We start from the raw sequence: 24894 nt of genomic DNA, 5'->3' as shown, positions 1-24894 counted from the left end.
CACAATTTCTATACGCTTGTCTAGCTCGTGACTATCACAAATGTCTACTCAAACAATCACGAAAGAGGCTGCAATTTCCAGAACATATTCTAGAGTTCTAACGAAAAAGCAAGAAGAGAACGGGAAAGCTCTTCCTCGGCCAACCGGGTTCGACAATATTGCCATCGGACCCAAGTTCAAAGGAATCCCCGATTTTGGGGACGACTTGCTCCAGAAACGACAATGGCAGTTGGAACACATGGCTGCGGCCTTCCGAGTGTTCGCACGTCGAGAATATCGTGAAGGGACGAGTGGGCATATCAGCGTCAGAGATCCGATTGATAGGGACACGTTCTGGATTAATCCGTGAGTTTGGATCTCTGCCATTCTCCGTCCTCGTACCAGATAGTGGGTGAATAGAAAGGAAAACAAGCTAATCAACACATCAATACACAATGCAGACTCGGAATCCACTTCGCCATGCTCAAAGCCAGCGACATGGTCCAGCTTTCCGAGACGGGAGAGATCGTCGGCGGTAACAATGCCGCTGTCAACGCGGCAAGTTATCAAATCCATCGTGCCATCCATGCTGCACGACCTGACGTCCACGCCGCATGCCATACGCACAGCAAATACGGCAAGGCATGGTCAACTTTTGGGATACCGCTAGACATCATCAATCAGGATACTACGCTCTTTCATGGTGATCGACAGATTGTATATGATGAATTCGGTGGCGTCGTGCTTGAGTCGAGTGAAGGCGAGCGTATTGCTGCCGCCTTAGGCGATATGGCTTGGGTCTGTGTCCTACAGAATCATGGCTTGTTAACATGTGGGAGGACCGTCGATGAGGCAGCAGACCTATTTAATTTAATGGAGAGGGCGTGCGAAGTGCAGCTTTTGGTCGAGGCGACAGGGATGGAAAAGACGCTGATCCGGTACATTGTCTGCTTGCAAACCCCAATTTTTGGAGCCATAGACGCCGAATAAGACTTTGACGGTTGACTGGTTGACTAATTCATTGACTGACGAATCTATTTTGGCAGCAAACGATCTTTGCCCAGTTTCAACCGGATTATAAATATGAGGTTGGCAGTCGAACGGGGAAATAAAGCGAGACGGACAGTGGACTAAAGTCGACACAGGCAAGTGAGACCAGACAAACTCGCATTTGGTGGTATCGTTCAGTGTCACCTAGAGGGGCCACTCTAGATGCTGTTTCAGTCTGATTGAAGCTCATTGTCGGCCTGGAGGCCACTCTGCTTGACGGTTGTCTTTGAGTGAAGTCCACGTTCGCTCCCAGAGGTGGCGCTGTGAACAAATTGTCTCTTGGTCTGTCCTTCGAGGGCAACTCGCTGCTCAAATATCAATTTCATTGTCGACGCTCGTCAACTACAGTCCAGAGTCCCCCTGGTATCAAGAAATCGATTTATTAAACAGGCCGCTCTCTCGATCAGTGGCTGCTTCTGTCACTGAATTCTCGCTTCTAGCAAGGTCATTTGCATGGATTTTTTGGAACACACAAGACAGCAGTGAGCAAACAGATATGGTTACTATTGAGAGCAACAATGATGATATCTAGCCCATGAAGGATCAAGACCATGCGCGTTGTTTCGCTTAGTGACCATCTTATCGGTCTCGGTATGCGCACCTCTCTAATAGCCGTTGGCTTCGGCTCGTATCCATAGTTCGTCTGTCGTAGCATTCCGCCTGCTCATGAGGGAGCGTCCAGCCCTCGAAGATGGTCAAAAGGTGGTGACAGTGGTGGGAGATACTGTGGCTGAGACATACGGTCTTCGAGAGAAAGTACCACAGCCAGAGGGTAGGGGCCCGGAAAGGACGCCATTTTGTACTTCAAGGTAGAAGGAGATTCAGGAGAGCGGGGGAAGGACAGCAGCGAAATCGATGTTCAACGGAGGCGGGTGCACCAGGGCACAAAATTGAGTCCACCAAGTGTTGCCAATGATAGGTCCTAGCGTGAGAGAGGCGCGCAGAAGGAGGACCGCATGAATCACTGGAACCGACCAGGGTGAGGGGTGAGAAGTGGAAGCGTGAGTCGAAAGGTGAGTAGGTGAGCAAGTCGCTTGCCCAATTTCTCCGCTCGAAACTGAGACGTATATTGGACAGTGCAAGGGAGGATAGGACCAAGAACCACCTCTTGCTCAATGCGAAGCACCTGGCCTTGACCTTTGCCGAGGCTGTTCGAATGTTTCATATCAGCCTCAGAAATCAATTGATGTCTCTATGTGTTTACGCCATCCAGCTGCCTCAATCACAGATATTTCTACTCGCCTCGAGGACTTTCTTTCTTCGAAGGCCAGATGTCTGTGGAAGTAGGAAGGAGAGCCGCCAAGAGGGAGCCAGTATAGTAGAGGAGCTTTCTACATCGTCTGTGGAGGAAAGGGACTCTGCGGATCACCGCAAGCTGGCCGTGGCTCTGCGTAGCTAACAGGACGCGGGATAGAGCCCGCTGTGACATCGCGACCTAGGGAGTCACGTAGAGTCGTAACCACCATGTTTTGATTTCGCCTAGCCATGCCGAATGTCTCCTCAAACTCGGCAAGACGTCGTGGATTTGGCCAACAGATGCTGGTGCATCTGAACCTATGCTACCGTCACTACACTCGTTACCACCATTGCCTCCGATGAGAGTACGAGTGTGGAAAGCGTCGTCCTTGTGTGATTTGTTGCTTACTCTTTCTTCCTCATTCGCCTACAGGGTCACGCGTGTTGTACTTCGCCAGGCTGCCTGGAGCATCCTTCACACCCTCTGTGTCTGGCTCGGCAAATCCTCCAGACAGAGTTGGGAATGGACCACTGGGAGGGGTTAGGTCCGCGACTTCGAAGGTGGAATTTCTGTCGTCAGAGGTAGCGGTGTCGAGGATATCAGCCGGCTAATCGTCATCCAGCAGAATCAGGCTGTCTGGAGAAATCCGTCAGTATGCACCGTTCATGTACATGTACGACGACATGGGATCTCCATGACTCGCCTTGGCTGGCACCGAGCTGAATGCCTGCGGCAGTCGTCGCGATAGGATTGCCACTATTCCCACAGTCGCCCTCACAACAGCACTCCTTGCCCGTCCTGTCAACGGGAGCGGGTGATGTGGCAGCCTTGCAGCTGAGGTCGGCACTTTTAAACCCTGAGTCGCCCCGCAGAAAGACATCCGTGAGCGATGGAAGGTCGCCGATTTCGCTTTCGTAGTCAATGTCGTCATCTTTGTCGCATTCCTCGCCGTCTTCAACATTGTCACTGTCAATCACGCCGCTGCGGTGAGCTCTGGCAACTTGGATGCCGCGTTTGTCGGGATCATGAGCCATTGGCTCCCCCACACCACCATATATTCTCGAGCGGCGTCCTGGTCAGAAGTAGTTAAATCCACAAAATCCACAAAATCCGCATTATTCATCGACCGTGCCTGTTGAAGAGACTTTGAGCTTTATCTGCTCGACACCTGATTGCAGAGGCCGACCGTGGAAGATTTGTCCAAGGGGTGACTTCCGAAGGATGGTTTATTTGCCCTAGGCTGATACGCGATGAAAATCGCCATGGCAGAGTGCACTGTTCCAAGAGGTGTGAAGCAGAAGAATGGGTTTGACGGTAGAGAATAGCGAGGGAACCGATGCCACTCAAATAGACATTCAGCACTATCCAACGCCCTCCGTGCGTTCCCTTGCCTCACAGGGCACAGTTCCAAGTCTTTCACAACTGCCGGGTTTAAACCCTGGCCTGCCAAAGATTTCTCTGTTGGTTCCAGGCCCCGTGAAGCAGAGAGAGCGGAAGACCGTCACGGCAACAAAGTGGAGCGGGTCATGCCATCGAAACATCATGAGAGACAAGGGGCTGCCGTTATCCTGAGGGTGGGATTAACCCCGGCGACGATGGTCTCGAGAATGAGAGGACGACATAAGGCGTTGGCCCGTGGGCCTGTTCTTCCCAGGTCCCGAGGGTTCAAGGATGATGAGAATGTGCCTTCTAGACAGAGACAGCTGCCTTCGGTTGTTCTTCGACGACCTTGCAGCCTTCTTCGAAATTGGTGGCTAACCTCACAAGCACACGTCCACCCACTATTGGGGTCGGCTGCAACAGAGAAATCAACATTTACGTCTATGCCAGTGAAATCTTGTCTTTGCAAATCCCATTTCTTCTCCTTCATAGTGCCGTTCGCCAACCCCTCTTGAAGAGTCACGAAGTGCTAATATGGCTAGTATTGAAAACTGCCAATGCTCACCCCCCTGTCATATCTGGGACAAGAGGGGAAAGAAAAGGGGCAAGGGAATACCGCAATGGCAAAGGCTGACTGGAGTAGTCGTTGTTATGGTCTATCTGCGTCTTGTTCTTCTGAAGGTTGTGTGGGGGTAGCAGGAGTGGAAGAAGTAAACCGTTGCTCTAGCGAGCTAGTCCAAATTAGGCCTAGTGGGTCACGTGACAACCCCGGTCAGATCGCTTTCGGAAATGCTGCACACGCTACTCCAAATAAGATCGCTGGCCTCTTCTCCAGGCTTACTTTACTAGCTCATGGGTCTCGTCCACCATTGATCTTTGTACATGATGGTTTTGTGCAGGTTCGTCTGCGAACTTCATGGTCCAACAGTGTGTATTCTCCGTGGCATGTTGCTATTCTATCCCTGAGTCATGGCAAGCGCTCGCCCTATCCTCCGGTCCGATCCGTTCATTCGGGAGGATCCGACTACGTCGCGCTATAATCAGAGAATCCCCAAGGAAGTTTGGGAAGAAATAAAGCCTAGATTGTTGATGCTCTTCAATCGAGGCATCCCCGCTTCTGATATTCTGCGAGAACTTGAGTCGATCGACGTTCACGTCACGCGGAGCCAGCTGGCGACACAGATGAGAAAATGGGGATTCCACAAGCATAGCAGAGAACCACTTCAGCAGCCAATACTTGAGTCACAAGATACCTCCACATCCAATGATCCATATTCGGAGGAACTACTTTGCAATGCGAGGACGGCGGCAAGGCTATCACATGCACTGCGGCAGTATCAGGATATAGATTCAGATTTCCCGTCTGTCATGATTGACACCGAATTGGAAATGCTGTCTATCGAAAGAGGAGGTCCTCAATTTTCGGACTGCACTGACTTGGCTCTCGTATCTGGACTAAATTTGGATGACCCTTCTGTCGAGACTTACGAGAATGCAACAGTTTACCGCAGCCAATCACATGGACCGCCACTCAAGCTGGGAGCTGTAGCACTCGCAAAAGGAGAGGCCACTTTGAGTCCGCAGAATGTCAGCGCCTCTGCCGACATACCCCAGCAATCAGACAATCTTAGAGGGATGTTACAGACACAGAGGCGCCATCTCAGCGCTCATGACGCTATTGAAGTTTTGTATGGCCCGCCTATCGCAAAGTCTTGTACATCTTCAACAAGCTCTGGGTTCATGTCGTTCAAAGAGATATCGACTAGGTTTCGAGATACCGTAACAGCATCCGCTCTTTCTCTCTATTCGGTATCATCAGGGAAACGGTCCGAACGCATGAATTGGAGATTTAGCACCGTGACGGGCCTTCCGTCGGATTCCTCGGTGGCCAATGGCACAGCAGGGGATAACATGATTATCGATATTAAAGAGCAGGTTGAAGATATGTAGACATTGGATCCGTCAGTACTCTATGACACAGCAAAGGATATTGTGATTGGCCGGATTGATGGGCACTAGGCCTTGACATAAGCCTTGTTGGGTTGGGCTTTCAACCCCGAATTGTCATCAAAACGGTGAACTACCAAAGCAGAGATGTCTACTCCAAGTCACACGAACGTACCCTCTCTCAAAATACAGAATGTCTCAAATGACCAGGAAATAAGTGACAATCACTGAATGCCTCACTGAATACCAGTTCCATGTCCAGGACGAATCAACCGCTATTTAACACAGCCCCCCAGGGGGCCACTTGCCTGACCTTCACCACCCTTCCAAACTACAAAAAACCCAGTCTGGTCCTGGTCTAATGGGTTTCTTGGGCTCTGGTCCCGTCATGTAATGATGCCGTGATTGAATATATCGAGTCATATACTTCGAGACATCCAACGTCTCCTGGCCTAGATTTCTACCTGCAATGTCTATAGGTCCCACGCAGATTTGTATATTGATAACCACTTGCCTTTTAGAGTGGCTTTCGTATCGGCCAAATCGAGACAGATGTCGACCTTATAGTTGAACCCTCCTCACGGGAATGGATTGTAATCTCCTACTCCATAACATACTCCATCTACCTCGACACCATCGACATGCTGCGATACTTTCCCGTCGGCACCGAAGCGGATGAGATCCCCACCATGTGGATCACTGGCGACCAGCGGCATCCAGCCCATCGTCTTCTGCGGACCGTGATACGGATCCTTGACAAAGGCGAGAATATGGTCCTGCATGGACTGGCTGACCTCGACTTCGAAGCTGGTGGTATTCGCTATGTCGTCCAGAAGCCCATACGTTCCAAAGGCTATCGGTGTGTCGCTGCCATGGTACGCGCCGAGCCACTTGAAATAGTTCAAGTTGGGAAACGTACCGGCATGCTGGAACCGGAAGACGGGCACCTCCATCTGGTTCCGATACACGGTCGAGTTGAAGGTCGGACACACCCCTAACGCAATGTCCCTAGCGGTGACCGCCGGCTGGTACGGGCCCGCGGTCAGGTTGTGCACCGGATAGGGAACGAGCGATGACATCTCGTTGGCCGTGTTCGAGATGATGACCGGCGCGCGCGCGATCTTGCCTGCCTCGGCCCGCGCCTTGTAGTCGACGAACGCGATGCGATCGTCGGTAATCACGTTGAAGGACAGCGCGGGCGTCGCACCCCGATCGCCGTACTGTCCGATGAAGTTTTCGATCTGCGCGAACGGCACCCGGCGCATACAATCGAGCTCCGCCGCGCCGTCGTCGTCGTCGCCGCAGGGGGATTCGCACCCAAAGTGGCGCGCCACGAAGCTGAAGTTGGAATGCGTCGGATCCTGGGACACCAAGCCAGAGAAGACCGTCCCTGACTGTAGCCAGTAGGCCTGGGCGATAGGGTCCTGGTAGAAAGCATAGGCATGGATGTCCGCGGCGATGGACCCAGCCGACCGCCCCCACTGCGTGATACGGTTCGGGTCGCCGCCGAAGGCGGCAATGTTGTCGTGGACCCATTCGAGTGCAGCGCGCTGATCGAGGATGCCGAGGTTCTGTTGGCCGTCCGCCAGCCCGCGCGCCCTGGGGAAGCCGAAGATGTTGAGACGGTAGTTGATGGTGACGACGATGTGCGACTGCGACCGTTGGACCCACGACGGCGGTAGCTGCCAGGGGATATCGACGCCGCCGATCACGAAGCCGCCCCCCGTCATGAAGAAGAGGACGGGGAACCCGGTGTCGGGTGGCGGCGCCACGGCCGTCGGCGTCCACACAGCCAGGTACAGGCAGTCCTCGGACGTGGCCTCGCCCACCAGCCCCGACGAGTCGTTCTGGTTGCCGTTGTTGATTAGGTTGCCCTTGGTCAGGTTCTGGTTCCAGATCGAGGTCACCGCCGTCACGAACTGCGGGCACGATGGCGGGAACCGTGTCGCATAATGATGCTCGCTCGGCGGTGACGAGAGCTTCTGCGGCGGCAGCCAGCGGCGCGACAGCACGGGCGGCTCCGCGAAGGGGATGGCGCGGAATTGCCGTGTATTCGGAAACTTGGGATCGATAAGCCCCGTGTAGGTGCCCGTGGAGGTTTGGACGGTGAGATTATCAGAGCCCGGGCACTTGACCTCTTGACCGAGGACTGCGTCGGTCGCCAGCACGAGGAGGGACAGGATGGCGAGCTTCATGTTGGGTAGCTTGCGGGCATCGAAGCACGGCCGTCGCTCCTCCAGTACTTCAACCGTAACGAAAAAACTGTCATCGATCCATGGCTGCGGCGAATTTCCGTCTCTTTATATACTGAGCAGCCTCGATCGCCCTCACAGGCGCAATTGGGCGGTTCCTGCAAGGTCACACCAAGCTTTCCCCCTCTAAAAGACGGGGTCCTATGAGATTGGTATTTTACCGGATGTGCATTGAAGACGGGCGAGACGGGCTAGTTTTGCCCGTAATTGCGCAAACGAGAGACGATTTAGCGGATTCTAGAGGGACTAATAGGGACTTGGGTGGAGTATATACTGGGATAATACTGAGAGGCTTGGCTGTAGCGTCCACGGTTGCCGGTTGCCTAGAAATTCTTGGCGGGTGTTTACATGTCAATCCGTCTAGGCAGCTGTTGACCTACCAGAAATCTGGAGGCGGCAGCGACCACGATCTCGAAATCTCCTTCAAGAATCAGTGTTTCCCATGAGCCAATGCCGCCAGAGCCTTTTACTACGGACATACAAACTCACAGCCGCTCTGTCAGTCGAATAACCCCAAGCGATCTTGGATGCCACTGATCAATGTCCAGACACGCGACCAGCCAATTCCCCCGGAGGTCCTGAACGCCCCTGAAAAGTTCGACGCCTTTCAGGAGAGCAAGATTGTTCAGACTCGCCGCAACAGAAGGAACATAGTTCGCGACATCATTTGCTGCCATCACCGTCGCCGACCCAATCATTTAGCGTGAGTGCAGATGAGAATACCAAGCTTGGATACACGATGCTGAGCCAGGTCCATAGGATCGAACACGGATATCCCACATTGACTCCTCAATACGAAAGCGGAAAGCGAGATCGCTAGACTGCCTCCCGTCGCAACCCCGGTCAATCCCCACACCTCGAGTAACTGCAGATTCGGTCAAGTTGAGTCCCTCCATCGAGCAGTGGCCATCTCATCTCCCTGAGGACGAGAAGCTCGACGACCCTGACGAGATGGCCCTTCGTCCCTCGAAAAGATCGCGGTCCGTCCGATTCTCTCAGCCGCAGACTGTCACAATCCGGCGATGGCACCGAGTCGTCATTCTCAAGAGACAAGAAATTCGCTGCATATCGGGGATGTGAACCATCCCGTTGTACTGGCGACTAAGGGCAGTTTCATGCGGCGGTCGGACGCCGGCCTGATCGATGAAGACAAGGCATTATGCAAGGAACTTCTTCGTGCCGTGCAGCCAAAATCTGTCAATCCTTTATTTAATGACCTATACGACAGATTCAACACGCTTCTACGCGACCGATCTGAGTCTCGAATTTACCTCGAATTACATCCCCTTATTGTCCCTTCAGCTGAGAACCTCTACATCATGGGACGTGAAGAGTTTGGTGGTCTCATTGAAGGCCACAACGATGCGTGGGTGAAAGCGATTCCATTCTACGGACCGCGTCCGCAACCCGATCACACTTACGGGTTTAAGTGGTCTAACTTTACTGAGATACAACGAAAGAAACTCAATATCGACCCAGGCGAAAAAATCCTACTATACGACGCGAGAAGATGTTTATTTCCCTTTCCTGACGAGCGAAGTCAAATGCGGCAAGCAGGGACTCGATCTCGCCGATCGGCCTAACGCCCATAGTCTGACTATTGCGCTACGGGGTATCGTTGACCTCTACCGCAAAGCGAATCGTCTCCCGGAGGTGTGCAGGAGAGCTCTGGGATTCTCAATATCCCATGATGAGCACACTGTGCGAATCTATGTCCATTAACACCGAAATCGATGGGTGAGCAAACGACCTACTGGCGTGAGACTATCAAGGAGCTCAACCTTCGAGATAATAAGGCAGAGGAGAACTGGACCTGTGGTCAATTTACCCTGAATGTTTGTCAAATTTTCGCATCAGCTCTTCTCGCGCGTCTTACGTGCGAGATCCACGACGTTGAACATGGCTCCGATCACCGCGCGATAGGAACTACCTTTAGTGCCGATGTGAGAATCCGTGAGAGGCCTCGGCCTAGACACAACTTTCGGAAGACCGACAGATACGTTGGCATTTGGCAACATACCCTTCTTAGTGGACGGTGTAGGAGAGGCCCACGAAGATCAGGATTAAGGGGGATCTGTCGAGAAATTTCTTCCCTGCAACCCCCACCATCCATCCTGGCGTCGAGCCGGAGCAAATACCGCCCGCGGCAGATCGAAGACCATCCTCCCATAACAGCGGCAGAGGTTGGTGACACAGTTTACGAAGTTAGACATTCTTAGAAATGTAGGGGGAATACCGCTCCCTGACGAGGAGCGCCCTCGCCATTGGCGCTCACCATTAGCCGCTTGGCATCAGTGATAACAAGGCGCTAGGACTGGTTTGGACTAGCCTCAGATCAACGTCCATATCCCGACGTGAACCCACCGAGAGCATCAAAAGGACGTCTACATACCCCGTATCTACGCAGTACATATATTTTCTGTCTATGAGGGAAAGTCCCGGCGACCACCATGAAAACCGCACGCCCCTACCGATCACATCGATACCCTGCCTGTGGCCGCTGTCACAAGCGTCGGTCTCGGTGTGTGATTGAAGTGCCCGGACAAGGGTGCTCACTGTGCTACAAGCACCGTATCCCCTGCTCGTTGGCGAGCACCAATGGCACCAACATCCACCATGTCGCTCCCAGTGTCGGGTTCGTCCACCGATCACTTCTCGCAGATGACCAGTCTCTGGAGAGCAATGCGTTTCTGGTCGGCCCGGTGATTGCCAGGGACAAGCAGATTCTCGACCAGTATCTTCCACACGGCCACGAGCCGTCACTCTCGGATCTGGGCCGACAAGAAGCAGCGGAGAAACCGATCTACCATATGCCTATCCCACCGCGGATGCCGAGTCCGACAGGATGCCAGTGTTGGCGGGAAGTGCCACGGGAGTTGTTGGCCCAGGTGGAGCCGTACCTGGAGGAGCTGATGTCGATGTACTTCGAGCATGTTGCGCCCTGCTACCCGATCGTGGACGAAGAGTACATCATGACACGAATCCGGAACCGGGGCCACCAGCTCCCGCAGCTGTTTTCTGTCATTCTTATCTCACACGCGCTCTTCTACTGGGACCTGTCGCCCGGTCTAACATCCCACAGACGGCCCGACCAGGACCTGGCGTGGCAAAGTGCGGTAGCGTTGAACGCGGCAAGCATCCAAAAGGGTGACGTGGCGACGATCGCGACCTTGTGCATCGGCGTCTCCGGCCGCCCGTGTCAGCGCCTGGTCAACAACGCGACGAACGTGGCGCGGTGCGTGGCGCTCGCGCACATTGTCGGTCTGAACCACGACTGTCGGGAATGGAAAATTCGCGACCTCGAGAAACGCACCCGCTGCAAAGTCTGGTGGGGACTCCTGATCCAAGACCGCTGGTTCAATTTCGCCCAGGGCACCCCTCCCTACATCTCGCAAGACCATTACGACGTGCCCGTCCCGACGGTCGAGCTGCTCGTCCCCCAAAGTCGAGCCAATTCTCCCAACCACGTCCGCGCCGCCGAGATCTACATCCAACTGTGCCGACTCACCGAGATTATCGGCGAAGTGTTGCCCATGATCTACCACCTCCGCGTCCGCGCCGGCGGGATGACCACCACAACGGACAGAGCCTCACGGGCTGAAGTCGAGCTGGACCGCTGGATTGAGAGATTCCCCGCATGGTTGAACCTGACGGATTTCTCCGACGCCCGGCCCCAGGTGCCCGGGTTGGTTAACTTGCAACTCTCCTACCTGGCTGTGCGGATGCTCTTGCGCCGCATCGCCTGGCACGAGCACAGCCTGGGCCTGGGCCTGGCTCCGGGCGAGACTGCTCCCGATTACTCGTGGTTACTGTCCTGCCAGGCCGCAGCCGAGGACGTCGTCCGGTTCGTGACCTCGCTGACCAGGGACGACCTCGCGGGTTTCTGGCTCCCTTACAATGCCCACCATTTCACCTCGGCTGTCACCTTATTGCTCCGCTGCGCGCTCCAACAGACCATCCACCCGGCCGTGCGGGACCAGTGCATGGCCAGCGCGCGCACCTTGGTCGACCGCCTCCGGAGGTATCGCGAGGAGGATAAGTGGGATCTCGCGGAGACGTGTCTCTCCCAGAGTGAGTCCATCCTGAAAAGGATCGAGGATTTGCCTACCACGACTGTCATCCCAGCAACTGCCACCACCACCAGCAGCTATTCTCGCCACCTCGATGACCAGGACTATGGAACGAATAATCCAATGGACCAGACTCTGTCGGATAACGGAGGCGAAGAAATATTTGCTCCGCAATCTCTGTCATTCTCTCTACCGGGACGAGAACATGGTTCCAGTCTCGAAGAACTGTTTCCCGAAATTTTTGGCGATTGGTATACCGACAACTTCCTCCTCGAGCCAGATGATTTCAATTTGGATGCTTGAGGGACGGTGTTCCACAATATCCGATTTGATTACGTTGTGCTTTTTTGTATATACATTGTGATGCGGTGAGGTAGGCCTATGCCAAGCAGTCATGTGACAGAGTAAGCAAACAGTGCAAATGTTGAACAGATGGCTCTCTTTCGGAGGGAGACACAGGAAAAAGATACGCAACAACGGCAGAGACAGCAACAGACGTTTTGGGCACAACTGTTATTAGCCTATATTCGTGTACCTTGACGCTCTTATCTACCTGCCTTTTGGAGTGATCCTTAAGCTCGCGCCCCCACTTTGGCCTGTTGTGTGGTGTGTCGGGCACTTGCTACTATTCGGCCGTTCAATGAGACCTTGTTCGACGGTTGTTGATTTGAGTCGAGACAATGCTGGTTTGGCAGCCCCCATATCACCCCTCCAAAAACATATAGTTTATATATGAAGTGATGTCTGGATCAGACAACAACCCAACCCTATGTTCTGTACTCCGCACCTTGTACCGTGCTCCCGCCTAGGCTCGACCACATTTGTTGAGGTAGGTGCTAGACAAGCTCTTCGAGGGATACCAACCTAGCAGGCCTATTCACACGCGCGGTCTATTTTGCTTGTATATCTCCCCAATCCACATATATGCATACATGCCCTACCATATGATATTGAAAGCCCGTCTCCACCAGGGCCAGGAGGCCACCTTCGCCCTCTGCGCATTGATCACGTCCCAGTCATGCACCCGGGTCCCCAGATCCAAATCAATCTTGTCCAACTTGGTGAACCCTTGGCGTTTCATACAATAAGCCACGGCCCAGAAGAACAGAACCACGGGAATAGTGGCGGCACTCCGGAAGAAACCCTCGGCGTCGTTCAACGCGGTCGTGCCCGGCGGAGCGATCGCGACAAAAATCTGGGCGGCCAGGAAAATGACGACCAGGATCAAGGAGATCCAAGATCCCACGACACCGAAAGGAGCTTTATAAGGAATGGCATCCAGAGAGCGACCTTGCTGAACCCACGCGGCGCGGAAGCGGATATGGGCACCGCAGATGGAGCCCCAGGTGAAGAGCAGACAGAGACTGCAGAGAGACATTAGCCAGTTGAAGACTTCCATGCCTGAGGAAGCCATAGCGAGATAAGCCAAGGCGCCCAAGGTGAGGGAGAGCAGGACGGAGAACAAGGGCCGTCCGGAGCGGTCAATATAGGTGAAGAATTTGGGCGCGTAGCCCTGCTGAGCTAAACTGGTTGTGGTGCGGGACGCAGCGTAGACGCACGAGACGCTGATGGAGATGACCGAGACTAAAATGAGGACGTTCATAAAACTGTCGAACCCGCGTAGGCTGGCGTCGTGGGCTACAATGACGAACGGTGAGGTCCCCTCGGAATAAGGGTTCCGGGCATTGAGGAGCCGGTCGTCGGTCGAGCTAACCAATAGGCCTACCAGGGTCAACCCCAGAATGTAGAAGATAGTGACTCGCCAGAAGATCTGCTTAACGGCGACGGGCATTGACTCGCCGGGGTTCTTGGACTCGGCCGCCGCGAGCCCAACAAGCTCCGTGCCGCCAAAGGAGAATGCGGCCGTGACGAAGACGGCACAGAAACCTCGGAACCCGTTCTGAAAGGCCCCCGGATCGTACCAGAGCCGTGCGCCCCAGTATTCACTATATATTCCGTCCGAGGGGCCGCCGCCGCAGATCAGAACCACGGCGACAATCATGAAAATGACGATGGCCACGAGTTTAAATAGAGACGTGACGAACTCCTCTTCCGCGTAGCCGAGAGTACCGAAGATATTGATGAGAATGATGGCGACATAGAAGATGGTGATCCAGATCGCGGGATTGATATCTTTATTCCAGTATTGGACTGTAAACGTACAGACGGTTAATTCGAGGGGCATAACGACCAACCAACCAAAGACCTAGGTAGGGCATTAGCATGGGAAGACCTTCTCTCACCGAGAGAAGAGCAGAGAGACTCACATAGTTCCACCCCATGGCGGTGCCCCAAGCCGAACTAATAAAGCGCACGGAATAGGTGTACATCCCGCCCGAGACGGGATACATGACGGCGAGTTCCCCGAGAGCGTGGACGACGTTGAAGACGAGCATGCCCGCGACGCAGAAGCAGATAAATACTGATCCAGGCCCGCCCGCGGTGAGGGCCGTGCCTGACCCGACGAAAAAACCGGTCCCGATCGAACCACCTATGGCGATCATGTTCAAATGGCGAGACTTTATGGACCGATCGAGTTGCTCGGTGCCGGTGCCCCAGTCACCTATTCACAAGATGATGTCAGTTGGGGGTTTATTACCATGCCCATCGAGGGACTCACGTCGCTCGAAACTGCGTAGGTTGAGGCCATTGCGAGTGAAAAAATCGGTTTCCCGGTTGTCTTCGGGCACATTGCCCACTTCTCCTGGAGCGGATGCACGTCGCTCGCCGGACTCGGAATCCGAGTTGATCGGGCTTTGAGTAACGGCGCCCTCTTTGTCGATACTCACCATGGTGCTACGAACGTCCTGACTCCTATGACAGGAATCAAAATGGCAGTGCTCGACTCGCGTTCAAGGAAAGTGTCTGTCAGGACACGTCCCAATCTGCCAAGCAAAGGAAAAGTGATGAGAAGGTCTGGTCCGGACACGGTTGATTTCATTGTGTTCATTCGCAGCTTTAATAGAGATTCAGGGCAAGTAACAGCACTGATATCGAGTATCAAGCTCCCTGAGATCCAGATCCATTTCACCCCTGGGCCAATCTTCAAAGAGAGCTGGAAACCGGCCCTAGTCTCTCACCAATCGATTTGGAAGCTCACCGAAGTGGGGCAGGTCAAAGCGTGTCCTGAATGGTTCTTGATCAGCTCCACTTATCGCCCTTATCTTTGAGCCCAGCCCCGGGTTGATACACGCACGAAAAAAAGGTATAGACATACCAGATATTGTAGGTGGAGCTGTCCACCACCTCCAGTTCCTAGCAAGTTATAAGTCTTCACCACTGAGATACGTACCGCATGGCGACACATCACCTTACCACCATCTTGGAAGTCGGAGCAGGTGAAGACACCTTATCGAGATTACCCAATTCTATCCCCCAGTTCGGCTTGATGCGATTGGTTTCGGCTGATTGGCATGGGGATGGGCATTCGGATTCGGAATGCGCCCGGGAGGAAGTTGAACGAAACGATTCAATCTGACCTTCCCTGGAAGCGAGTCTCTATACATTATGCACTGGAACGATACTACGTGACCGGGGCGGGAGATTTGATTACAATGCCGTTTCTCTATCTCATGTTATAGATAGATTTACGCGTCATCCTCATCTATGAATCTCCTTTTATGCAGATGCTAAAGTCAAAACTTCCATCTCCCACTTTTGCGGCATCTAGGCTCATCAGTACAGCGGCAGAGACCCTTCCGTCGCCGCCAGCGCCTTCTCTAGAATCTCTAGGCCCTCATCAATCTGCTCTCGCGTCGTCGTGATCGGTGGTGCGATCCTGAACGCTCCCCCAGAGATAGGTTGGCTGCTGAGGTTCGCCCACAGTCCAAGCTCGTACACCTTGTCCGCCAGCGCCTGCGCCAGCTTCGGCGACGGCGCCTTGGTGACTGGGTCACCCACAATCTCCATCCCGGCCATCAGCCCACGGCCGCGGATGTCGCCCACGCAGCCATAACGTGATTGTAGCTTCTTCAATCCCTCCTGGAGATAGAGACCTAGGACACGGGAGTTTTCCACTAAGTTATCCCGGAGCACAATCTCGAGTACTTTGTCGCCCACCGCGGCGGGCAGCGGGTCGTTCACGTGCGTGGTGACAAAGATGAAATCCCGCTCCCTACACACGCGGTCGATCTCCGGGGTCGTCACCACTGCACTGAGTGGAATCCCATTACCGAGAGTCTTACTCAGGGTTAGGATGTCCGGAACCACACCTTCGTGGTTAAAGGCAAACATATCGCCAGTACGACCCACTCCCGTCTGGGCTTCGTCGATAATAAGTAGCATACCTCGCTTCTCGCAATGCTTCTTCAATGCGGTCAGATACCCCGCCGGTAAAACATGCATCCCCCCGGCGGACTGAATGCATTCTACGATACACGCAGCGAGAGACCCACACGATGCCCGGTCGATCATCTCCCAGCCATAGTTCAGTTCGGTCTCCCAGTCATAGCTGCCGTCAGGGTTCCGGAAAATCGACCGATAAGCATTCGGGGCAGGTAGCTGATATGTTCCGGGCATCAGAGGACCCTGCCCTCGACGGCCGTGGAAGTATTGCGATGACAGTGCTTGAGCCGTCAGCCCGTGCCACGATGCACCAAGCCCAACAATCTCAAACTTCCCGGTGTATATTTTTGCCATTTTGATCGCCGCCTCGTTCGACTCTCCCCCGGTCGAGAGGAATAGCGTCTTAGAGAGGGGCTTCGCGAGAACGCTGGCGAGACGCTGGGCCAGGCTGATGACCGGGGGAGAAATCATGCCACTGAAGAGATGGTCGAGGTTGTTGGCGTACTCGTTAATGACGGACACGATCTCCGGGTTCCCATGGCCAATCAGGCAAGACATCTGTCCGGATGTCCAGTCCAGGATTTCGCGGCCGTCGGCGGTATAGCAGTAGAGGCCTTTGGAACCGGTTATGATCCCATCTTGGAACGGAATGCCAATCCAGGCAAGATACTCCTTAGCAGCATCTTTAAACGCCTGCACATCGATATTTCGGTAGAGAGGCGGGATATATTCGACTGCTTTCTTCGTCGGCACCGTACTGGAAACGAAGTTATCCTCCGCGTATGGCGCCATGGTGCAGCGTGCTGATCTCGAGGCTGGGAACTCTGGTCCTACTGAAGATAGAAAAGACAGCAGAGTCGGGGAGGATGCTCATCAGAGGACAGGGCGGACCATCGTCAAGAACGAGAAGACGCGAGGATATAGAGTTGGGTGGGGCGACCCACTGACGGCGAAGCTGTCGATCCATTGGCCATGCGTCTGCGAAAGTCCGTCATGATTGGATATTTGCAGCGTCGGTAAACCCAGGTGGTGAGAGGCTGGAAGAAATCGTTATCTGGGAAATGAAACGATAATGTAATAATTCCGGTCACGCTGGTAACACCTGTATTGATATGATTCAAGTGAGAGAGGCCTGTGATGGCGATTGCAGGGGGCTGATATCCGTAGTCCGCGCGAGAGATTGGACGTCAAATAGGAGAAGGCAGGGTAGGGGAAGGTGAAGACTGACTGGGGAGAAAAGCGCGATATATTTATTTGTTATTACCTATTTTATTGATTCAAACTTTCTTCTTCGACCTCCTTCCACGCATCCAAACAGACGTTATTGAACTCGTTGGGAAATTCCAATTTACAGACGTGGCCGCCCTTGACGGGTCGCCACCGACTCCCCTTAATGATGTTGTGGAGGTTATGCGAGAGCGAGATCGGGACCAAAATATCCTGCTCGCCGGCGATGACAATAACTTTTGTCTTGGAACCCAGCTGCGAACGCAACAGTTCTTCTCTGGTGTCGAAGGTCATGACCGCGTTCATCTGGGCCAGGAAACTCGACAGACCCATCCCCTCAACGTCGTCATCCATCTTATCCAGGTCGCGATCCATTTCGTCCAGTATAACTTGGTTCTCGGGCTTCATGAGGAACTCGGGCGTCCAGCACCACAAGGTGACGGCACGGTTAGCCTCGGCGACCGACATAGAACACGCGATGCGGCCTACAACGGCGAGCAAGCGGGAACCGTACAGCCCAGGAGCCGCGAAAGTGCACGCGGGTATAATGCTGGCCAACTCGGCTTCGTTGCCCTCGGCTACCACGTCCAGCGCGTACCGCTGCGTGATCATCCCGCCCATGCTCACACCCATGACGTGGTACGGCGCGGGGACGGGGACCGCCTTCACCAGACTCCGTAGATCCCCGGCCAGCGTCGCTATCGTCCAATCCTCGCCCGGCGTCTGTGCCCGCGACGACAAGCCCACCCCACGGTTGTCGAACGTCAGCACCGTGTACCCGGCGTCTGTGAACGCGGGGACTTGGTTGAACCAAGTGGCTTGCGTGTCGCCCAGGCCGCTGATCAGGACGATCCACGGTTTGGGGTTTGGTTTGGGAGTCGTCGGTTCGTGGATTGTATAGTTGAGCTTGATGCCCGGAGAGACCTCATGGTATCCAGAAGGCATCTCTTTAAACTCCTGCTAAGGACCTAGGCACCAGGTTGGTATGTAGGATGGAGGTAATCACGGCGAAGGAAGAGAGAGGAATGGACAGGAAGAAGGAAAGGGGAGGGAATGGCTGAATTTATATGCCCGCCTACTACCTACTCGACTAGAGGGACTTCGATAGGATGTTGCTCGGTCGGCTAGATCGTGCCACCATTGGAAGGTGTCGTTGAAATCGTGCACAGGTTAGTCGGGAATTGCCGGGCAAATCCGCACCAAATTCCTCGAAAGGGATTGATTCGATCCGATCCAATTGAGAGATCCGCTTCTATCACGGACCATGACCGACTTCAACTGGGTAGGCAAGTCCCAATACAGAAATAGTCGATATCGCCCTTCTCATTCTACGTCTACAGTTCCAATTGAGGGGGCTGAAAATTCCTCCGCATTTAAGAAGTGGATCTATTTATCCACTGAGATTTTGTGCCGTGTCAGATCTGGACCTAGAACAACCCTCTCAATACCTCCACAATCTCACATCTGGCTCTTTCAGTGCTTGGCTTGAGCCTCTCAGAAGCTGCACGATCTGGGTCTGAACTGAACCCCTGTGAGACATTCTCCCTTGTGACCAGCTCTCGGAGAAGTGATTCTCTTACATTCACGATGCTGTCCGGCTGGAGCTCGCGGTCGAGGTTCGTCTGTCGTTCTGCACTGTCCTCTCGGCGACGCCGCCACAGTCGAGCGCGGCTCAACGGCGACCACCAGTAGACACGCTTTGTGTTCTAGTTGACTGACGCTTCCTAGACAAATGACGGAACATCGACAGCGAGAATACCGAGGCGTTGTACTAGGTCGGTGCAGTGTGACGGACTCGCACGCACTTGACAGATTGTGGCAGTGTTGCGTTCTTAAGTTGAATGAGCAGCGAGCAAGTTCAGCCTGGAAAAATCGGGTTTCCCGGAGTTTGAGGGACGAGCATGACTGTTTCGCAACCCAGAACCACCTTCCAAGCGTCAATCAACAAGCAATATTCAATCTGGATTTCCAGCGTCCGGGGAATCACTCCTTCTAGGAAAAAGGGAGGAGCGACCGATGCGGTCCCGCGTCATCCCCACTGGATTGTCTAATGCACAAGCCCTGGCGAGAGTTCCGATTTGGATTCTGAAACGCATTTCGACAGCTTGCGGCCGCTACGGAAGTCACCACGACAAGCATTTCGCAGCATCTGAGCATTTGCGACAGGCTTACCCCCGTCGGAACTCTAGGAACCGTTGGAACCTCGGGAATGCTTGGATGCTATGCCACGGGAAAATGGACACCTAGGATGCCATATCAGCTGTGACATTGCCGGAACCAAAGGAATTTCCGTTCTGCCGTGCAGCGTGCAGCCGACCATGTCCCTAACGTCTCCCACGCCTTCGCGTGGTTTTCTGGGATCGTCATCCTATGCAGTACCACTTTGCTGCAATGTAACATCCTGGTTACCTGAAATAGTATCGTAAACCACGAGTTTTTGAGGGTTCTATCGGAGAAGGAAAGCCTGATAATCCCTATTAGTTAGTCCTTTACTTTGTCATCGTCAACCGCCAGTTTTCATGGCCTACCGAAAGTAAGTCACTGACGGACTCCAGTCACTCAATGACAATAAAATATCCGAAAACGGTCGACCACCACTTTGTGCGGCCCATCAACGCAGGAAATCCGATGTCCCTATTTCAATTAATGACAAAGGCGTTTTGAGACAGTTTGTGGGAAGGCGAGGAAATCCGGTAAGAAGGGGACTAGGGTGAGAGAAGCCCTCTAAAGCGGCGGCACGCACCGCCAAATTCGGCGGGAAATTTCCCTACAAACCTGCGTTGAGCCATTGCCCAGGAAATCTCACGCCATCGGATCCAGTCCGTGGACCATGTGCCGGGGGGGCACCCTACTCGATAGATGTCGATATTCTCGATATCGACATTATCCACGGATCGGATCCAGTCTGTGGACCACCCAGAGAATCTCTATTGATCACACTCGACATGGTTCATGGATTCCATCGGATCCAATCCGTGGATCATGTGGCCGGAGGGCACCCTACTCGATAGATGTCGATATCCTCGATATGGACATGTTGAACAATTGATGGCCTGTCGTTCACGACTAACCAAGTTATTTTGCAACATTCGCTCACCAGGCTGTATCACCATTGCCAGGCAACAATGATGACGTACACTCGTTAGATAGATATATAGATAGGCTCAATGCCACCCTCTGACTGAGAAAAATCAGTGCATTCTTTCAATGAAGAGAAGTTTGACGCGTCCGCACATCCAGCAAAGACCGAGCTGCGTCAGCTACAGCACATTCCATGCACTCAAGAACTCCAATGAAGGTCGCGATTACCGTTGGATACATCTTGACATACTTCTCCTCCTATCCTTACCAGCGTCCGACTTCTCTCCTTCATCCTCCTTTCTCTCCATTCTCGGCTCTCTGGGCCCTCCTACCCTTGCCCTACACGATGTAGATGGTACCCTATACTTTCAACAACCCCCCTTTTCACAAAACCCCAAACCAAAAACCCTTCCTTTTGCCAGCCTCCATCTGCCACCGACCCTCCAACCACCGACTCTTCCTTTGCCACGATCTCGACTCGAATGGTTGCGGCCCTCCATAGCAGCCATTTTTTGTCCACCGACTTTGACTCTATCTGTCACCCATGTGCTGACGTGTAGGGACGCTCACCACCCCGAACCACGAAGGAATCGAACGGCACACTATACGGCCGCCTCCCGTTGTCGAATCCACCATCTCCTCAGCTAGTGAGGGAAAAGGGGGGGGGGGGGGGTGAATCTTTTGTCTATCACGCCGTTACGGCGTTTCGGCGTGATCCGTCTACTCCATAGAACTGCCGCGACAGTCTCGTACCCTGATGGAAGATGCAGGCAGCATCACACCGGCGTGCCGAGATTGTGAACCCGGTAGTTGAAGAATCAGGCTGTGTTTCATCTCTATCAACCCCCAGAAAACATTCCACCGTTCAGTCGCAACACCATTGGTGTGTCCGCCTCGGTCCACCCTCTCGATTCAGTCCCGAGCTGTCAAAGCAGGCATTATGCTGAATGGACGTGGCTTAGCCCCGTAAATTCATCATCTCTGTCTGGGACCCCAGCTTCAGATTCGAGCTCGTTTTTAAGTCTTGTGAGACTCCCTCCTCTGTCCCAAATAACAACTAGTCAGCCTGTTCCTCGCTTGCCATGGGTATAATTTCAATTCCAAATTCGTTTGATAACTGAAGCGCTATGATAGCAACAGAACAGTCCACAGCGGTCCAGATGCTCATGTAAAGAGCTTTAGATAGTTGCTGTAAATGAAGAGGAACGGGGATGTCCAAGTAAGCTACCTTGCTATCGAAGCTCAGTAAGCTCCTCTTAGCCGTGCATAGGTTCACCCAGCCGACAAACCTATAACAGACGTAAGGGATTGGGACCTCTAAATACTAACGAATCTCTCTCGAAATATCAGATAGGTAAATGCAAAAAAACATTTCCTCCAATTCATACGGGCGATGATGCGTTCGGTTCCAGAGGAAAGAAAACTAGCTGCTGCACTTGCTCGGAGACCCTTTGCCTAATGAAGATTCGCGACGAGTGTGGAGATCACATCGACGTTACCTATCAGCTTTTATTTCGAAGATCAGCCCCTTTGCCAAGTGTACCAGCCCAGTCGATGTGTTGAGGTAGAAAAATGCCGGTGAAGAGGAAAATTGTTTTGACCCTGAAAACGAACCTGCAGCTTTTTGGGACCGGGGCTAAATCTGGATCCTTCGTCGATGCACCACTTCCCGCTCTGGTTTGATGTAGATCCGTTAAAAGTTCTCTCACCGGTATGTCGTTGTGAATAGCGAACAATCTATTGAGCTGCAGGTTCACAAAACTACTTGCCACCGGGTGGCCGGTGTCTTAATGTCAAGACAGTCTCTGACTCTGTCGTAACTTACCTGCTAGGCACCAGTAAGTGCCTATGAGTGCTCCGAGAGGTTGTGAATATTACAGCCAATCACAGCGCTTAGCAGCGATCAAAGTTCACCAGTTTAACATCTTGCCAAGCAAAGCTGCCGCCTTTGATGTATGCAATATCTGCTGCTCAACCAGCACTCTCCATCCTTCATATTGATCACTCATTCATACTTCATCAGGCTCGGCCTCGGACTCCGAACTTTGGGTGCCAAGCCTTACACTCTCCATCGACTACTTGAGTGTTCACCATCTCTCCTCGATGCTCCATCAACGACTTCTCTACCTCGAGATTTTTCTGCTCCTTCTACATCGCTGCTTCCGGCCTGCTCTCGCCCTTCGGACTTCAACATGGCTACAACCTGCGAATCCAGCGATATGCCACGTACATACGCACTCATATCAAGGTCATCCCCCAGCGTAGCTGAATCGAAAGAGACCACGCCAGATCAGATTTCACCAGAGATGTCGCCCTTGCAAGGGTTAGAACGTACTCACATTCATCAGTACAAATCGTTTCGAGGTCTACGCGGCTGTGTCAAGTCACTGTCTACTGCGTTGATGGCCGGCCGCACGAATCAGCAGTTCCTTGTTTTCCGGGATGTCAAAAAAGATGACCTCGCTGAGATTGACGCTAAGCGTGAGAGCATCGGCAGGCATGCTCGAATGAGCTGTTACACGTACGACAATCTGTTGATTATCAAATTGATGCCCTCGGTGGAACACGAAATGGTGCACCGCAACCTAGGCGAAAATATCAAATTCGAACTTATCCAAATGGGTATAAAGCGAAACCACTTTCCTGCTGTTGGCGCGGGAAGATACTCTCGGCCCCACTCTTCTAAGGAAGGCGATACAGCATACAAGCCCGCCACTCGGGACCAGAAAACTGATTTTCCAACGATTGTTTTGGAGTCTGGACTCTCCGAGTCGCTTAACCATCTAAGACATGACGCAAGATGGTGGCTTAGCGATCCTACAAGTCATGCGGAGATTGTTCTTCTCATCTCAATACGGCAACAAGAAAAGATGCTACTGGTCGAAAAGTGGTGTCTTGCTCCGGCTTCTGCATCTAGGCCAACTACGAGAGCACAGGCAGCTTCCACCGGTTCAGTTCCGACAAAAGTGCAAGAGCTTATGGTCATACAAAATCCCACTCCACACCTAGGTTCTACTGCTCAGGCAAGTACCTTCGGTCAGCCAACGGTCACCATTCAACCAGGCACTACCTCAGCATATGATGTTGCTGGAGCGCCTCTGGTTCTCGAATTTCAGAAACTTCTTCTCCGAACCCCTATCCCACCAGAACGTGACATCTTCTTTTCCCCGGCCGATCTTGCGGAATGGGCAGACGGTGTCTGGGAATCCGCTCACTAGAAGGTGGCACAAGCCATGGCAAGATCAACCGACACATTGCAGGACTGGCCGTGGCTAATAAAAGGAGTACGGCAACTGAAGTGCTATCGCTTTCCTAGGGATTATGGCTGCTTTGTAACGATATCACAGAAAGAGCGAGGAGCTGAAGCTAAGCATGGATCCCTTTTTAACTTTCACTTCTATATTTTCGTGCTAGGAATCAAAACTGAGCGGATAGATCGCCGGCCCGAGAATATCGGTGTCCCCAGCTGTAGGCAAAGGAGTCTATGCCGCTCCAAGATTTCTCGCGCTACCAGGTACTCTCGAGCGGCGTCCGGGTGGGAGGCAGTCAAATCGACAAAATCCGCATTGCTTACAGGCGTCGCCTGTTGAGGAGATTTTGAAATTTGTCTGCTCGACACCCACCTGGAATGCCCATGCCCGACTGTGGGAGATTTGCTGAACGTCTGACTTCTGAAGAAGGGTGCATTTTCCCGAGGTTGATACGCAATGAAAGTCGTCATGATTAGAGTGCACTGTTCCGAGAGATGTAAAGCAGGAGAATGGATCTGACGGTCGAGAATAACGAAGGAACTGGTGTCATTCATATAGACAATCAGCACTGCCCCATCGGCCTCCGTGCTTTTTCCCTCGTCTCACAAGGCACAGTTCAATTTTTCAACTGCCGAGTTTAAACCCTGGCCTGCCAAAAACTTCTCTGCTGGTGTTTCCGGCCCGTGAGGCGGGGAGAAGATTATCACGGCGACGAAGTGGAGCAGGTCATGCAGCCGAAACGTCATGAGAGACAATGGCTTCAGTTATCTTGAGGGTGGCATTGACCACGGCAATACCTGCCTCGAGAATGAGGGGATGGCATGAGGCGCTGGCTCGTTCCCAAGGCCCTGAAAAGTTCAAGGACGATGGGAACATCCCCGATGGCCTCGAAATAGCTGCCTTCAGTGATTCTTTGGCTAACCTCTCAAGCGCACACGCCCGTCTGCCCCCCATCTGGAATGGAGAACCGACGTCTGCGTTCGTCCGGGTGTCTTGCGAATCGCACTTTCCACTTTCCCCTTACGCACCGTCGTCGTCAAGCCCTGTTTCGAGGGGCACCGTACTGCATTCGGCTCAAAACGAGGGAGACAGCAGCTGAGAATCCACTTGTAACATGCCAACGTGGCTCCTGTCGC

General features: G+C 53.2%; 10 protein-coding genes across 10 annotated transcripts; 5 read left to right on the top strand and 5 right to left on the bottom strand.

Moving 5' to 3' along the window:
* Positions 1-40: 40 nt before the first annotated feature.
* On the top strand, positions 41-969 carry Z518_10109 (uncharacterized protein; the record flags this gene model as incomplete). Its single annotated transcript, XM_013412725.1, has 2 exons — positions 41-345; positions 441-969. The coding sequence occupies 2 exons, from the start codon at positions 41-43 to the stop codon at positions 967-969; spliced, it is 834 nt and encodes a 277-aa protein (XP_013268179.1).
* A 1715-nt stretch (positions 970-2684) lies between these two features.
* Z518_10108 (uncharacterized protein) lies at positions 2685-3300 on the bottom strand (the record flags this gene model as incomplete). The annotated part of the gene is made up of 2 exons (XM_013412724.1): positions 2685-2873; positions 2938-3300. 2 exons carry the CDS (start codon positions 3298-3300, stop codon positions 2685-2687), a joined length of 552 nt encoding a protein of 183 aa, XP_013268178.1.
* Positions 3301-4615: 1315 nt separating this feature from the next.
* Positions 4616-5596, top strand: Z518_10107 (uncharacterized protein; the record flags this gene model as incomplete). Its single annotated transcript, XM_013412723.1, has 1 exon — positions 4616-5596. The coding sequence occupies one exon, from the start codon at positions 4616-4618 to the stop codon at positions 5594-5596; it is 981 nt and encodes a 326-aa protein (XP_013268177.1).
* A 575-nt stretch (positions 5597-6171) lies between these two features.
* Positions 6172-7788, bottom strand: Z518_10106 (uncharacterized protein; the record flags this gene model as incomplete). Its single annotated transcript, XM_013412722.1, has 1 exon — positions 6172-7788. One exon carries the CDS (start codon positions 7786-7788, stop codon positions 6172-6174), a length of 1617 nt encoding a protein of 538 aa, XP_013268176.1.
* Positions 7789-8867: 1079 nt separating this feature from the next.
* Positions 8868-9428, top strand: Z518_10105 (uncharacterized protein; the record flags this gene model as incomplete). The annotated part of the gene is made up of 1 exon (XM_013412721.1): positions 8868-9428. The coding sequence occupies one exon, from the start codon at positions 8868-8870 to the stop codon at positions 9426-9428; it is 561 nt and encodes a 186-aa protein (XP_013268175.1).
* An 867-nt stretch (positions 9429-10295) lies between these two features.
* On the top strand, positions 10296-12218 carry Z518_10104 (uncharacterized protein; the record flags this gene model as incomplete). The annotated part of the gene is made up of 1 exon (XM_013412720.1): positions 10296-12218. One exon carries the CDS (start codon positions 10296-10298, stop codon positions 12216-12218), a length of 1923 nt encoding a protein of 640 aa, XP_013268174.1.
* A 634-nt stretch (positions 12219-12852) lies between these two features.
* Z518_10103 (uncharacterized protein) lies at positions 12853-14707 on the bottom strand (the record flags this gene model as incomplete). The annotated part of the gene is made up of 3 exons (XM_013412719.1): positions 12853-14121; positions 14183-14478; positions 14536-14707. 3 exons carry the CDS (start codon positions 14705-14707, stop codon positions 12853-12855), a joined length of 1737 nt encoding a protein of 578 aa, XP_013268173.1.
* Positions 14708-15590: 883 nt separating this feature from the next.
* Z518_10102 (uncharacterized protein) lies at positions 15591-16991 on the bottom strand (the record flags this gene model as incomplete). The annotated part of the gene is made up of 1 exon (XM_013412718.1): positions 15591-16991. The coding sequence occupies one exon, from the start codon at positions 16989-16991 to the stop codon at positions 15591-15593; it is 1401 nt and encodes a 466-aa protein (XP_013268172.1).
* Positions 16992-17468: 477 nt separating this feature from the next.
* Z518_10101 (uncharacterized protein) lies at positions 17469-18371 on the bottom strand (the record flags this gene model as incomplete). The annotated part of the gene is made up of 1 exon (XM_013412717.1): positions 17469-18371. One exon carries the CDS (start codon positions 18369-18371, stop codon positions 17469-17471), a length of 903 nt encoding a protein of 300 aa, XP_013268171.1.
* Positions 18372-22699: 4328 nt separating this feature from the next.
* Z518_10100 (uncharacterized protein) lies at positions 22700-23725 on the top strand (the record flags this gene model as incomplete). The annotated part of the gene is made up of 1 exon (XM_013412716.1): positions 22700-23725. One exon carries the CDS (start codon positions 22700-22702, stop codon positions 23723-23725), a length of 1026 nt encoding a protein of 341 aa, XP_013268170.1.
* Between the last annotated feature and the right edge of the window lie 1169 nt (positions 23726-24894).

This window comes from Rhinocladiella mackenziei (assembly GCF_000835555.1).
Source record: "Rhinocladiella mackenziei CBS 650.93 unplaced genomic scaffold supercont1.8, whole genome shotgun sequence".
In the NCBI taxonomy this organism is placed as follows: Eukaryota; Fungi; Ascomycota; class Eurotiomycetes; order Chaetothyriales; family Herpotrichiellaceae; genus Rhinocladiella; species Rhinocladiella mackenziei.
Note: the sequence above shows the minus strand (reverse complement) of the source record. Positions and strands in the feature narration are given on the sequence as shown.